The 14,077-nt window shown below is 44.0% G+C and overlaps 1 protein-coding gene across 8 annotated transcripts in view; it reads left to right on the forward strand.

Annotated features, from left to right (window-relative positions):
• The window catches only part of AGAP1 (ArfGAP with GTPase domain, ankyrin repeat and PH domain 1), a 320,437-nt gene that overhangs the window by 197,119 nt on the left and 109,241 nt on the right, over window positions 1-14,077 (forward strand). For all 8 annotated transcript variants that reach the window (XM_057422254.1, XM_057422264.1, XM_057422272.1 and 5 more), the window contains one exon: window positions 4,509-4,677. In XM_057422254.1, coding sequence (XP_057278237.1) covers window positions 4,509-4,677 — 169 coding nt within the window. The remainder of the gene's footprint in view (window positions 1-4,508; window positions 4,678-14,077) is intronic.

Consider the following 14,077-nt stretch of genomic DNA (forward strand, 5'->3'; position numbering starts at 1 on the left):
ATCTTTAACTGAAGGATCATGCTGGGGATGAAACATGCTGCAACATGCTCAGTGGTCCTCTAGTGAAGTCTTTGTTGAGGTAACTGGGGTAGGCTTGGATGATGTGAATTTGAATCCCAGTTTCATGGATGCAGCAACTAGCACTTTCTTCTGCCTTTCCCTCCATCTGATCCATGTGTCCTTCTACCCTGAATAAGGGGCTAAGCAGGCAGCAGCAGCACTGAGCTGTAGAAGAAGAGATGTTTTGCCTGTTGTCTTCAGTCTTGTCCAGGAGGAAGTAGGCAGTGAGCTGGCAGCATCACTTAGCTTGAGTTCAGCTTGTGGCCCTTGGTGGAGTGTCTTCTCTGTCTTTGAGGGCTATCAGTTATGATGGCAATCAAACATCGTGATGTATTGCGTCAAGTTTAATGATTGCTGGCATTTGAAATCAAAAAGCCCCCCCCCCCCCCAAATAGAATCACAGAATCATTTAGGTTGGAAAAGACTGTTAAGGTCGAGTCCAACCATTAATTTATCACTTCGAAGTCCACCACTAAACCATGTCCCTGTGTGCCATGCCTAAAATAGCAGTGTTCATCCTAAATGAATCCCTTTCCTTGGATTTTTATAGCATTGTTTCTTTTTGGTAGGTCTGTTTAGAAAACATGCTCATGCCCATTTGCTCAATTTGCATGTCTGAAAAGCTGCTCTTCAGTTAATTGGTTAAATGAATTTTGGCTATTGTAAGCAGAGAGCTGTATTAAGAGCAGAACAGAAGTCATTTTGCTCTACATTATTCTGTGTTGTGGCACATCATGTCTTTCTTACTCAATTCATTTTGTGCTGCTGTCAAGTACTATTTTGTGTCACCTTCAGTCAATGCAGCTTTTATGATTTTCACTGATATTTTATTCACAGTTTATTTAGTCTTCTAGATAATGGTCAATGGCCTTGAGTAGTCAAATTAACACTTCAGCAGCACGATATTTGAGCAAAGCTCTAATGGTAACCTCAGGATGAAAAGCAATGAGAATCAACATTGCAAGTGTATCTGTAGGGATTATTGATTGATTGATTCGTTCTGGCCCTAACTGGAAGAGGCAGCATCGCCCCACAGCTGACTAAGATTAAGTTGCCAGTTACTGATAGCTGCAGGCCATTACCTGTGTAGTATTTCACAAGCTGGGAGATGAGATGAAGACCTTTTATGGTCCTTCGCTTAAGAAACCACAGCATTCACAGGGTCTGCCATGCTCACCCTGCTGCAGGAAAACGCTGCGCTCTGCTCCGGCTCATACCAGCCGTTGTGAGAATTGGAGACAACGTTGATTTGATTCAAGCACTGCCCATTATTCCTGTAGGGATCTCTTTGGGACAACTGAGGCACTAATGGCTCGTCTCCCCCCCACGGAAGGTGAGAGCCATGTTAAGCTGTGCTGCTGTCAGCAAGCTGGGAGCTGGGGGGTCTCCCCACCACAACTCTCAATTGCTAGCAGGTTTCTCTCACTGCACCTCATTTGCATCTGGGACATCAATTAGCATGTTTGTTGAGGCTAATTGAATGAAACTCAATCATAGCTCTTAATTGCTTGACTATGTGAAAAGAAATCACATTAATGCAGCTAATTAAGTGTATGGCAATAGATGCAACATAATTAGGAGCGAAATGTAGAAAACAAGCGCTGGCAAAGGCGCCGGCGCAGGAGTGCGGGGGACCAGGGCGCTGGCTTCTCCTGTTATCCACATGTTTGGGGAGGGTTCCTTTGCCTTTGCTGCTTGCTTTTCTCCTTTTTCATTTGGGGTTCCCCCCCCCCGCATTGTTGAATGATGAACATGGACAAGTTAAGAAGAAAAATGCAAATGGATTTGCAATTACTACTTTTTCAAGCTGTTGAGGGGCAGAAGATGGCACTTCTGGGGTGGCCCACTGTTGAGTGGGCTCTAGGGACTTGTTAAGTGCTGTTTAAAAGTACTTGGCTTTGAATTACCCTCATGCCTTGTTAAAGGGCTTTTTTCCCCTTTTTTCTCGGATCAGCATTTTCTACAGCTAACATCTATGGGAGTTATATCTGTAACATTTGCATATCAAAATCAGGCTTGCTGTCTTCTCTTTAACACAGCATATTCCAGATGACAGCAAGACCCTCATCTGTTCTAATCTGATCAAACCCTCCGTTGCGCTTCTGAAGCGGCGACATTATTTTGTAGTCCCAACTTTTATTCCCCAAGTGCAGATCTGAGGGAGTGTGCGTGGGGATGGATGCTCCGGTGGCTGGAAACCCAAGGCTTGCCTCTCCTCCTTGGGGGACCGCAGAGATTATCACTATGCATCTTGCACACAATGAAAGAGGCTTTATTGTTTACATTTGATATATCCCTATAAATATTTAAGCTGACATTAATACCTATGTGGCATCTGTTGTGTTGGGGCACTTCTCATACAAGAACGGTATGGCTCCGGCACTTTTATTTCCTGCTTGCCAACATTCACTTACTCTCTCGAATGGTTTATAGCTCACCAAAGCCTGGTTTACTCTCAATTAAAAGGGCTTCAATAATGCTCTGTCACATCTCACAAGTTGGCAGGGAAGCAGGGAAATCATACGTGCTATTCAGCTGAAGAATTTGGAATAAACACCTCCTCAAACTGAACCGCTGGTGGTTTTACATTAAACAAAATGTGTCTATTAAAAAGAGTACACGCTGAGGTTCAGTCACTATCTGATTAAGGCTCATTTTAAAGCCCATAAGCAATAAATGCTTAATTATGTTCTGCTTATTGTATTTTAATTTGTGAAGAACTGACACTGAACAAGAAAGTTAATGCCAACTTGATAGTTTATGGATGGAGCAGTTTTGTTCATTTCTAACACCTAGCAAATGAATTGTTATTAATGGATTGCCTTTGTTGGCAGCAGAGCTCTCTATTGTCACCCCACAAAGTTTTCAGCCTCTCCCCCCCCCCCCCCATTTTTTGCTGTTAATAATTCCCAAAGAAAGATGGTGTTGGCTTAGTTTGGGAGGTTTATCCCAGATTAATATTACCCATGAGGAAATAAGTGCTGGTCCAGCCGTAGGTTGTTGATGGGGGTTTTTTTTGGGGTGGAATATGTAATTTGTATTGTCAAAACTGACCAAAGATTGAAGGATTTTTATGAGGGAGCTGATTGCTCTCTTGTGACAGCAGTGAGTTAGACTTTGGGTGTGCTTTTAGTCCATCCGGGTATTTACTTGTAGAATTGATGCTCTGGCGATGTACAGACTTGTGTTTGGAACCAACCTAGTTAAGATCAGTAGTCTTTCCTGTAACGCCTATCATCTGGCTAAATCATGCCCTGGCCATGTCGACAACTGGGAGTTACATCTGTGCTGGTGAGTCTTTGCTCATGCAGCCACTCAGCATCACCCAGGCATCTACAAGCTGATCAAGCTCCATCTGAGAAAGAATTGGGCTTAAGCCCAGTTCTTTTCCCAGTCTGTAGTTCAAATTGCTGGTTTCCTCTTGGGGTATATAGACCGAGTTGTAGTTTTGTGCAGCGCTCTTTACCCCTTTCCACCTTGATTTTGCTATCCTGTGCTATCTGCCTGGGATGTCTTCTGCTAAAGAACAGTCTCCTTTGTTTCTTTCAGTGTTCTCATAGTTGTTCCAGTTTCAGTTATGTTTTCTGGAACACAAATAACAACAACCATGTGTACCAGGAGATGAAAACTTTGGTGTCTTGTGAATGGGCTTTAGCATTCACTGTCTCTACTGGAAATCTCTCTTCTGATGAATTGTCCTTTTCCTTCTGACAGAGACATCTATGTCCAGTTGCTTTTCTGTTTTCATCTGAAGCAGCTCATGGATAATTTAGGAAATGCCTTTGGAGCTGGAAAGCACAATCTCAAGGGCCTGTTTTTCCAGAAGCTTTTTGCAGAACTTTCCCATGGATTTCTCCAGTCAGATGGCTGCTGTCTTCCCACAGCTTCATCTGATTATTTCCTGTTTGTGGGCTTTCCAAACAAGAATTGGGAAAAGCCTTCTCCACTTCTAGTTTCCAGCTTTCAGTGTGCTTAATTGGATATAATTTGCATAAGTTTTGCCCTTCTATGATTTTGTGTGTGTGTGTAGGATAACTTTTGTGCCTGCTGACCAGTTTCAGCCAGGTTTGAGGAAGAAAGAGATAGGTGCATAAAATGCTGGCATAGAGGAGACACAAGTAAGCATGCTCATGGGGGACAGTCAGCCTTGTCTTCTCTTTGGGACCTTCTAGCTGGTGAACTCTGACATGTGGCTCAGAACTAGTCATGTTGTAAATTGCCTCTTATCCAACCTGTAGCTGGGGGGGTGGATTATAAAGCTTCAGGCTTCGTTAGGAGTATTTGCAGTGAGAAAGATTAAAGGGGTTATCAAGAAAACGGAAGGAAGGGGAAACACATGGTGGGTGCTGGCTGGCTGTCTTACAAAACCAAAACTCTTATGACCAGTTCTGTTGCTTCCAGAACAACCTGATTGATGTTGCTTGGGGTTTTCTTTTTCCTTGCACTAGGACTATATGCAGAACGTTCACGGGAAGGAGATTGACTTGCTGAGAACCACTGTGAAAGTCCCCGGGAAGAGGCCACCCCGAGCCACGTCAGCTTGTGCCCCCATTTCCAGTCCCAAAACAAACGGCCTGTCCAAGGACATGAGCAGTTTACACATCTCGCCCAATTCAGGTAAGAGAATATCATGCTAGGGAAGTAAAGGGAAAGGCTGCATTGCCAGAGCCTGGAGGCAATTGTCACATACCACTGTGATGGGGATCCTATGTGTTGTTAATTTACAACTCCAAATAACCACTGATGTGCAACACTAAGCCTCCACAAGAGATTCTAAGTAACCTGCAACGTCCATCTTTTTGTATTTGTTACCTTATACTTGCCAAAACCCTACATAACTTCATGTGAATTAACATATATGAAGAATAGATTTTACCTTACAACTGATCTAGTTAGGTCTAATACTCCGGTTAAAAAAAGAAATGTATCATTTGAAAGGGCTTTTTGTGGTGTCTCTTTCCACCTTGAGGAGGGTGGCTAATTCTGGGCTTTCCAACAGCAAGATGCTTCTGCAGAAAGCTATTTTAGTTCATTTATGGAAGTGGTTTATGACTCCTTGTGAGCTCTAAACAACACAGTTTATTGTTTGCTGAAGTACTTGTCATACAGCTAAAGTGGATTTAAAAGATTGCATTAAGGAATAACATTTGAGACCGTTTCTCTTGTAAAATGCACAGTTTCTATAAAACTCATAACGTATAATGTTGGTATGGAGGTTTTGTCAGCATGTTTGGGATGAAGTCCATAAAGTGCTGAGTGCCTTTTGCATTTATGGTTAACATAGGCACCTCCAGCATGTGCTGACATCCAAATATACTTCTGTCCCTGTGCAGTACACACTGCACACGTAGCATGAGCAACCACAGGAAGGATCACCATGCTATTAAAGAGTCTTCTCCTGTATATTCATAGTTATGCTTTAAGACAAGATGTAATTCCCTGCATTTTTGCAAAGCGCATTCCCCTGTGTTAGGGGAAGAGGAGAAGAATTTTCCTTCCAGCTGCGGATGCTGCTTATTGAGATGAATGGTTAAAAAACATTAGGAAACAAAGCCATGTGGCTTTGCAGTGGTGCCATTGAGCAGCCATCCCTGGTGAGGTCTGTGGCATGTTATACTAGTTTGGCCTGGGACCCGAAATGTCTGAAGCCTGAACATCAAGTTGTAACCTACCTCTCAAGAGGCACCGAGCTGGCATTGTCACTGGAGGAGCTCATAGCAGAGAATTCTTCATGGTTGGTTTGGAGTTTTCCCTTTTGCTCTTCAGTTTCCGTGACTGGGTGATGGGAATGTTTCTGGGTTTCAGCATATTTAGGGAAGAAAAATGCTGGACTGAGTCCGTAAACCAGTGGTAAGACGTTGCAATAAGAGATAATCATCTTTTAAAGCCTTTGAACAGAGGCAAAAATTACTTGTTTGCTCCAGAGAAGTATGTGTCTGGAAACACGTTTAGAGATACATACTAATATAAAGTTTATAGCATGGGATTTACATGTTTTGGCATGCTCTTAAATTGTCAGGTCAGATGGAAACAGCTTCTCTGTGACCTTGAATTGGGTATTGCACATTTCATAGAATCCCAGATGGGTTTGGGTTGGAAGGGACCTTATAGCTCATCCAGTCCCAACCCCTGCCACAGGCAGGGACACCTTCCACTAGAGCAGGTTGCTCCAAGCCCCGTCCAGCCTGGCCTTGAGCACTGCCAGGGATGGGGAGCCACAGCTCAGCTCTACATCAGTCTGTCTGTCACTCTCAATACTCTTGTGTTCAGGTAAGACTAAAGAGTTGCATTGCAGGGAGTGATTTTAAAATACCAGGAAAGTACTAGTCTGGTAAAGAAGACACTGTCAGCAGCTGTGCCTAGCTTGTTAGCCTCAGCTTTCATGTGATCAGGTATATTGACAGTCGATTTTATGCAGGGGGTCACAGCTTCTGTTGTGTAGGAGACCTGTAGGTACTCAGTGCCCAGATTCTGGAGTTCCAGGAGGTCTTGTGGGATCTCTGCAGTTATCTCTCATGCAACTAAAAACATTTGCACTCTATGCTGCTGTCCCAGAGCTTTTTCTCAATTGTTCTGTTAGTAAAATGTTGTCTTCATCTTGTGTAATGCATTAGAATTGATTGCCGTGCTGAAATTAGCACTGATTTTCCTTTGGGAGGTTTCTGTACATGGACTTGCTGTACAGAGGAAATTTGGACCAGACACAGAAAGAATCAGCACTTGCTCTTTTTATTTCTAGGCCTGCAAATATACTGCATTCTCACAGCTTCACATGTTGCCTCTTCCCAAAACATGATGTTTTCTGTTCTTCTGTGCTTCAGCCAACGCAGATTTGGGACCTCAAGTAGAATTTTACTTGCTGTGCTTATGAGTGAGAAGAGTATTTCATGTAATTGTCTGATGTAGTCAGGAACAGACTCATTTTCTTTGTGCTGCTACAGAACTGTGTGCAGGTTACTGAAAAGCAGCTAAGATACTAAACGAATGCCATTAAAACATCATGTCTCAGACTGCCCCTCAGAATAGAATTCATCGTATTTGCTTATACGTGGTGATAGCCCAGGCCCGCTGAAAGCGTTCTTCTGCTGAGATTTGCCACTAACTTGTGTTCCTAGAAATAGCTGAACTTGCTTTCACTCAAACATCAAAACCAAAAAGGCAGTTTTTATTGTTGAAACAGTCAAATAGTGCTTATCTCACATGATGTCTTCATTTGAAGCTATCAGTGGTCTGTTGCTAAACACTGTTGCTGCCCCTTAAGTATGGCTTTCAGTGCCAGTGTTGCTAATAAGTATATGTATCTGTATTAGATGTCTGTTTGATGGCCTGTAACTGTCAAGTTTTAAATTCATTCTTTCACGAATGCTCAGCACAGTTTTCTCTTAGTGGAATTTCGTGCTTTTTGGGAAGATGACAACACATCAGCTGGTCTGATAGGGAGAAAAAGCCAAAGCCTCTTGCCTGTCAACTGCTGGGTTGTAAAAGAACAAGGGGAGTGGCTTTAACCTGCCAGAGGGGAGACTGAGATGAGCTCTTAGGCAGAAGCTCTTCTGTGAGGGTGCTGAGGCGCTGGCACAGGGTGCCCAGAGAAGCTGTGGCTGCCCCATCCCTGGCAGTGTTGAAGGCCAGGTTGGACACAGGGGCTTGGAGCAACCTGCTCTAGTGGAAGGTGTCCCTGCCTGTGGCAGGGGGCTGGAACTGAGTGAGCTTTAAGCTCCCTTCCAAACCAAAGCTGTCTAGGATTCTATGAAAATACATGCTATGGGGGTGCTCTCTCAGAGACTGGTACCCATACACATAGGAGGTAGCACACGGGCAGACTTGGGATAGTTTGGGTTATGTTTACTTTTGTGATGTCTTAAGGTTGTTGAATGACGCTTAAGAAACTTGAATTTCCGTTAAACTTACATGGCAGTGAATGATGCATCTCAGTTGGAAGTACTGCAGAACAGGGTAACTTGAGGACTTGCTTAATTCCAGCTGTCAGTTGGTAGCAGATGGCAGCAGTGTCCAAGGGCTGGCAGTCCTGGAAATCAGGCACTGGCCACGTCTCTGTGCCTTTTAGAAGCTGACTCGGCTCTTGATGACTTTGGAGCAGGAGAGGATCTAGGTTTCAGTTACTCCCAAGTTGGGCTGGGTTTGAGCTGGATGACCTGAAGGTGAACTTATTCCTGAAATCTCTCCCAGGAGTCATTTATTTCTTCTCCTCTACAAACAACCCAAAGCCTGAGCTGCAGCAAGAGCCACTGATGTAGAAAGTTCACATCTAAAAATAGCTTATGGTGTAGAGATAAATTGTTTCCTGATTAACACTTCATTTAAATAATTTGGTGCTATTAAATTTACTTACGATAGTGACTGTACAGTATGTGAATTATCCTCAAATGTGTTAGCTACATAGCCATCGTTAAGTATGCTAAAGGTTGTTATCTGCTAAGTGTATCTGACATTGCAGACATGTTATAAGCACGGCGTCTTCACATGTTTATAAATGTGAGGTTTCTATCTGTTATTAACTGTGATCATCTATCAAATCAGCATAGTGGTCATTAGGAATTTTACTTTACCCTGAAGTACTGGGAAGCAAATGAGTTGGAATTGACTCCTTTCCAGAGCTTTCTGCTAAAAACATAGGGAACTGGGTTTCCATTAATGTATCTTCTCACATTCTGGCATGGTGACTTTAGGTTCTGGTATCCGTCTAGTAATTCTGTTCTTGAACCACTGCATTACTCTTGTTTTACCTTTTAAGCCTGACTTACAGGCTGCAGCTCTACCGTAGTCAGTTGGGTAGCTGTTTCCCACATCTGAATTAATAGCTTCTGAGTTCATTACTGAGAGCCAGTACCCTCTGAAGTGTGGCATGCCATATGCAGGAGAAGCATGATGAAAAACCATGGTTAGGATCACTCCTCTGTTGTGATGTGTTGTGAATTCAAGTCTTGATGCCAAGTCTATTGAATTAGAATCATGGAATCACAGGTTTGGGTTGGAAAGGGCCTTAAGCTCATCCCGTTCCAACCCCCTGCCAGAGGCAGGGACACCTTCCACTAGAGCAGGGTGCTCCAAGCCCCTGTGTCCAGCCTGGCCTTGAACACTGCAGGGATGGGGCAGCCACAGCTTCTCTGGGCACCCTGTGTCAGTGCCTCAGCACCCTCACAGGGAAGAACTTCTGCTCTAACGTCTAGCCTAAATCTCCCCTGTTTAAGTTTCAGCCTACCGCCCCTTTGTCCTGTTGCTACAGCCCCTGATGAAGAGTCCCTCTCCAGCATCCTTGTAGCCCCCTTCAAATATTGGAAGGCTGCTATTACTGAATTCATCAGCATTTTCATAATAACCTTTTAATTGGAGGTGACTATGACGATTCAAATCCCTTTTGGGCTGTTGATGAGTAAAAAATGTATCAAGCCAAGAGCTTGCTGGAATAGGCAGTTGCTCCAGAGCCTGTAGATCTTGGGTTCCTTTGCAGATAAACACAGAACTGAATCCTGAATACTGGAATCTGCTGTGAACTCCTTGGAGATGACTGAAATTGTTGTGCTGGAGCACTGTCTGACTTGACTGTGCCAGAGGTTGGTAGTTGTTAGTTATTCGCTGCCGATGCAGTCTATGTGTACCTCCCTTGGCTTGTGTTACCATGAAACATTTCGTGTGCTTCAACTTTAGTGGGAGTTTTACGATGTTGCCACAGAGTACAAATGCAAGTTTGTGACTTACTTTTGCCATTAATCACCCAAGTCAATTTTCCATGTGGTTGGGTTTGCTGTTAGTTCAGTGATATACGGCTGCAGCGAAGGAAAGGAGAGGTTGTCAGTTTGCTTGTTTCAAAGGAAAAAAAGCCCAATTTTAAGTGCAGCGGAGAATTCCCTTTTATCTCACTAGAAGGGGATCCCTCAAGGTCGTCCTCTCCAGTACCTTTGGACTAGGATTTGCTCTTTCCAGAGCAAGAGAGAAATACTTCTGTCTTAGTAGCCTGTATTGCTTAATAGTGGGGGAAAGGGAGCAGAGCAAATATTAGTGTTGATGAAATATGTATTTGATAAAAGAATTGCATTTGTTGAATATTGAGGAGGGGAGAGGAAAGCGTTTGCTCTTTAAGGAAAGAAGGAAACAATGATCTGTCCTAGGATTCTTTCTTGATGGTGCCCATCTCTAGTGATGGTGATGTAGGTGAAGGGTAGAAATGATGGGATGAATGTAGATGCTGGACAAGATGCAGCCAGTGCTGCTCAGTCCCTGCCTGTTCTTCCCAGGTTGATTTTCATGCCTCCGTTACGCCATATCCTGAATAAAATCCCACATCTGTCTTGTCCACCCAATGCAGCCTCGCCGGTTTGTGCTGGTTCCCCCTTGTAGCACTGCTTGGTTGGATGTTCAGACCTTTGCGGAATTGCTCGCTCTTTCTCCCCCCAGTGATTTTAAAATATTAAAGCCATCAGGAGGCTCGAAGCTGATTTACCAAAAGGGGAAAAAAATTCACAAATGTGTTTTGAGTATTGAACTGCCGTTGACATCTAAAGTCCCAACCATGCTGTTTTCCTCCACACTCCAGCAATCAGGACATCCAGCAAACCCATAAAAAGCCAAACTAATAGCATGAATATTCAGTGACCTAGAATACTAATTATTGTCATGAATATTAATGCGATCGGACTTGCTTTTTCCTCTTCTCTTTCTCTCTGGCTCTTGCTTTTTTTTTCTCCCCACTCAGCCAGCTCTAAAGATGGACCATAATGAGAGCATTTAAGAGAGAGAGCGCTCTCCGGCGTGACAGGGACCGGGGTAATAAGGAGAGCTTGATTAACGTGGTGCACTTGGGGGAGAGATGAGAAGATTCACGTGGGCCTGTTGTGGGGGAGGCAATGAGGCACCGGCGGCTGTGTTGCTGCTCCCTCAGATTAATGAGGCCTAAGAGTGCATTAGGAACAGTGACAAAGGTTTGATCTAATGGGCTCAGTCATTTTTCCTTTGAGTGACAGACGCACAGAAGTAATTGGCTGTGCAGAATGGCAGCTCATTGGCAGTACTTAAGGATACATTATCCCCGTTGTGTGGCCCGCAGAGGCTGTTTATCAAAACTGCTCACACTGCAGACATGCATTCACTTAGCTGCTGTTACAGTGGCAATAGCTATAGGAGGGAAAAAAAAAAAGTCATCTCCCATTTGTATCTATTGTCTCTTGTTCGGAAATAAAGTTTCTTTGTTCCATTTCCTGAAGCGTCTGGGGGTGTTTGAATACCAGCAGTCGTCCCTCCCCATCCCAAAGAGGCTCTGGATGCCACTCGCAGAGCTTGGACAGGTTTGTAGGCTGGTGGAAGGCTCCCAAAGTTCATTTGGTTCATCTTAATCAGCTTCTGTTGTAGATCCAGCACCACAAGTAAGTCTCTTCCTTCCCAGCCCCTCTCCAATTGCGTTGTTAATAACTTCCACAGCCAAGTCAAATAGATTAGGAAGCATTTTACATCTTTTGCCTCGGGCCCCTACTCATGCTTCGCTTTACGAGTGAGCAGCATAATACCTCGGGATGGTTTCATTTTGCACTGTTGTTTTTTTCTTGCCAAGTTAGATTCACAGTTGTGAACAGGATTCACAACCAATAACAGCAATCCAAAGTAGAGCGTTTGCCAGTGTAAAATGGTCACCTCCATAGATGCAATCCCTTAACAAGCAGGTAACAACCAGTTCTTGGCCAGAAAGCAAAGCATACCTTATTTATTACTATTATTTTTTAAAACTGCTGAAAAATAATAGTAATATGCCTGCTGGGAAGGGAAAACACACTTTGATCCCAGTAGAATAAATAGTCTGGGATCTTGAGCGTAAGCCTGTGGTGAAGATCTTGGGTTTAACTTTCCTTTAGAAGAGATGTCTCCTCTGATGACTTAATTTTCCTCCACGCTTGCTGTGTTGGTTTGGCATGCTCTGAGAATAATAGCTTTTCTCGTTATAATCCCAGCACCATGTCCTTCACTGCCAGGATATTTCTTGGCATTGCCTTGCTTGTTCATTAGTATTGACCCTTCTCAGTTTGTACACTACTAATCAAGCCCTGTTCGCAGAGGCTACCCTGCCAGGCTGTGAGATGGAACGTCTTCCTCTATTAATAGCTGCTTATCCTCAGGAAATTGGTTCAGCAAATAAATGCTTCTGGAAAAAATAAAATCATCTTCAAAATCAGTAAAACCCACAAGGAAGTCGCCTGCTACAGCATTGAAAAAGCTTCTCAGTGTATTGAAGGAGAGTTTCAGTGCTGGAACCAGCGTGTTTTGGAATCACTGTTCCCCAAAACTGTTGTCTTACTCTTTTCTTGTTCTGTGTACAGGTAAGCTGAAGTTATTTTAGGTCCCTGATAGACCCAAGGCACGAGCAATGTGCTGTTCACACGCGGCAGTCAGATTGAAGCAGCAGACAGAATCAGTGTCATTCAGTCAGAATCCAGTCCATTCCCCCCACTGACAACCTGACTCAAGAACCTGGTTATAGAAGCTGGAGCTCTTTGGCTCTCTCTTAACGAAAATGTGGCCAGAAAGAGCTCTGATGCCTGTGCAGTACTTTCCAATGCGGACTTCCCTGACTCAGCTGGAGAGGCAAAATGCTGTAAGTAGTACTTTTCCCAGATTTTAGTGCAGAACCCGATCTCCAGAGGTGGCAAGGGAAGGGAAGGAGGATGCATCTGTAACACATGGATGCTGGGATGTGAAGCAGCAAGTGGATGGAACCCAGAAGAGCCATTCCCAGATTTTCCAGCTAAAGCAGGAGTTGTCCCAGCATGCATGCTTATAGGCAAAGCAGGAGGCAGAAAGTGGTGCAGCTTGGATGGTCACCCACTTTTAGGAAAGATTTGTCCAATGGAAAGATACCTGTACAACTCTAGGAACTGGTTCATCAGGGCAATGCGGAATTGCGGAAGGGGAAGGGAATGCTTTTCATCTTTTTGCAGCTGGCAGAGTGGCCTCTTTCGCTTTCCTTTTGCACCCTGATGCCTGAAGAAACTTCAGGGAGCAGCGTCAGGAGTGGGTTTTGAACAGGCAACCAACAGCCAATCTAATCTACTTGACAGTGCCTTTTACTGAATTAGAGGGCATTTCAAGAATAGGCAGTATTCCTGCAACATAAATTGACCCAACATGATTTGAAACAATTAACCCTCTGATATCAAGAGTCAGGATTTCCTGACCCACAACTCTAATGTATTTTTCATTAGTTCTAACAGCTGGTGAGCGCAGCCCTCTGGCCTTAAGAGGTTAATTTCTTTTCTTTTTTGGAAGAGAAACTCATTGTGAACATGAAGAGGGTAACACAAATAAACCACGGCCATGGTGAAAGCATCGGCTCTAGTTCATCTGCTTCAGTCTTTCTGTGCTTCTGTGCAGCCACTCTCTGCAGGTCTCACATGCTGCTGCTGCATAGAAAAATACAGTTCTGCTTCACGACCCCTGCAATCTCTGCTCGTCTCATAAATCCAAGAGTATATTAGTTGCACTCTGAATACAACTTCTTGTAACTAAGTGATTTGTTTGGGAGAAATCACGAATGTGTGACCACCTCCATGCAGCGATGTCATTTGTATCTGGCCTCTTAGGGTATAGTTGCGAATGATACGCATTGTGCATTTGTAACTAGTGGGTGGTGTCCTTGGTGAAGGCTCAGTTTAAAGTGGTGGGTGTGTTAAAATAACCTGTGCTGCCCAGTGAGGATTCACTGTGCTCTTTCTGTTAAAGCTAAAAGATGGCAAAAGAGGAATAGCTAAGATGTTGTCATCATCCTGTTCTGTTACAGGAGAAAGAGGCAAAAACCTTGAATGGTTTCTTATATAGTTGGGCAGGTTACTGCATATGTAGAATCAAGGAATGGTTTGGGTTGAAGGGACCTTAAAGCTCCTCCAGTTCCAACCCCTGCCACAGGCAGGGACACCTTCCACTAGAGCAGGTTGCTCCAAGCCCCTGTGTCCAACCTGGCCTTGAAGACTGCCAGTGATGAGGCAGCCACAGCTTCTCTGGGCACCCTGTGCCAGCA

This window comes from Pezoporus wallicus, unplaced genomic scaffold, assembly GCF_028554395.1.
Source record: "Pezoporus wallicus isolate ANWC-B61680 ecotype Strahan unplaced genomic scaffold, APGP_CSIRO_Pwel_v1 contig_3488, whole genome shotgun sequence".
NCBI classification, from domain to species: Eukaryota; Metazoa; Chordata; class Aves; order Psittaciformes; family Psittacidae; genus Pezoporus; species Pezoporus wallicus.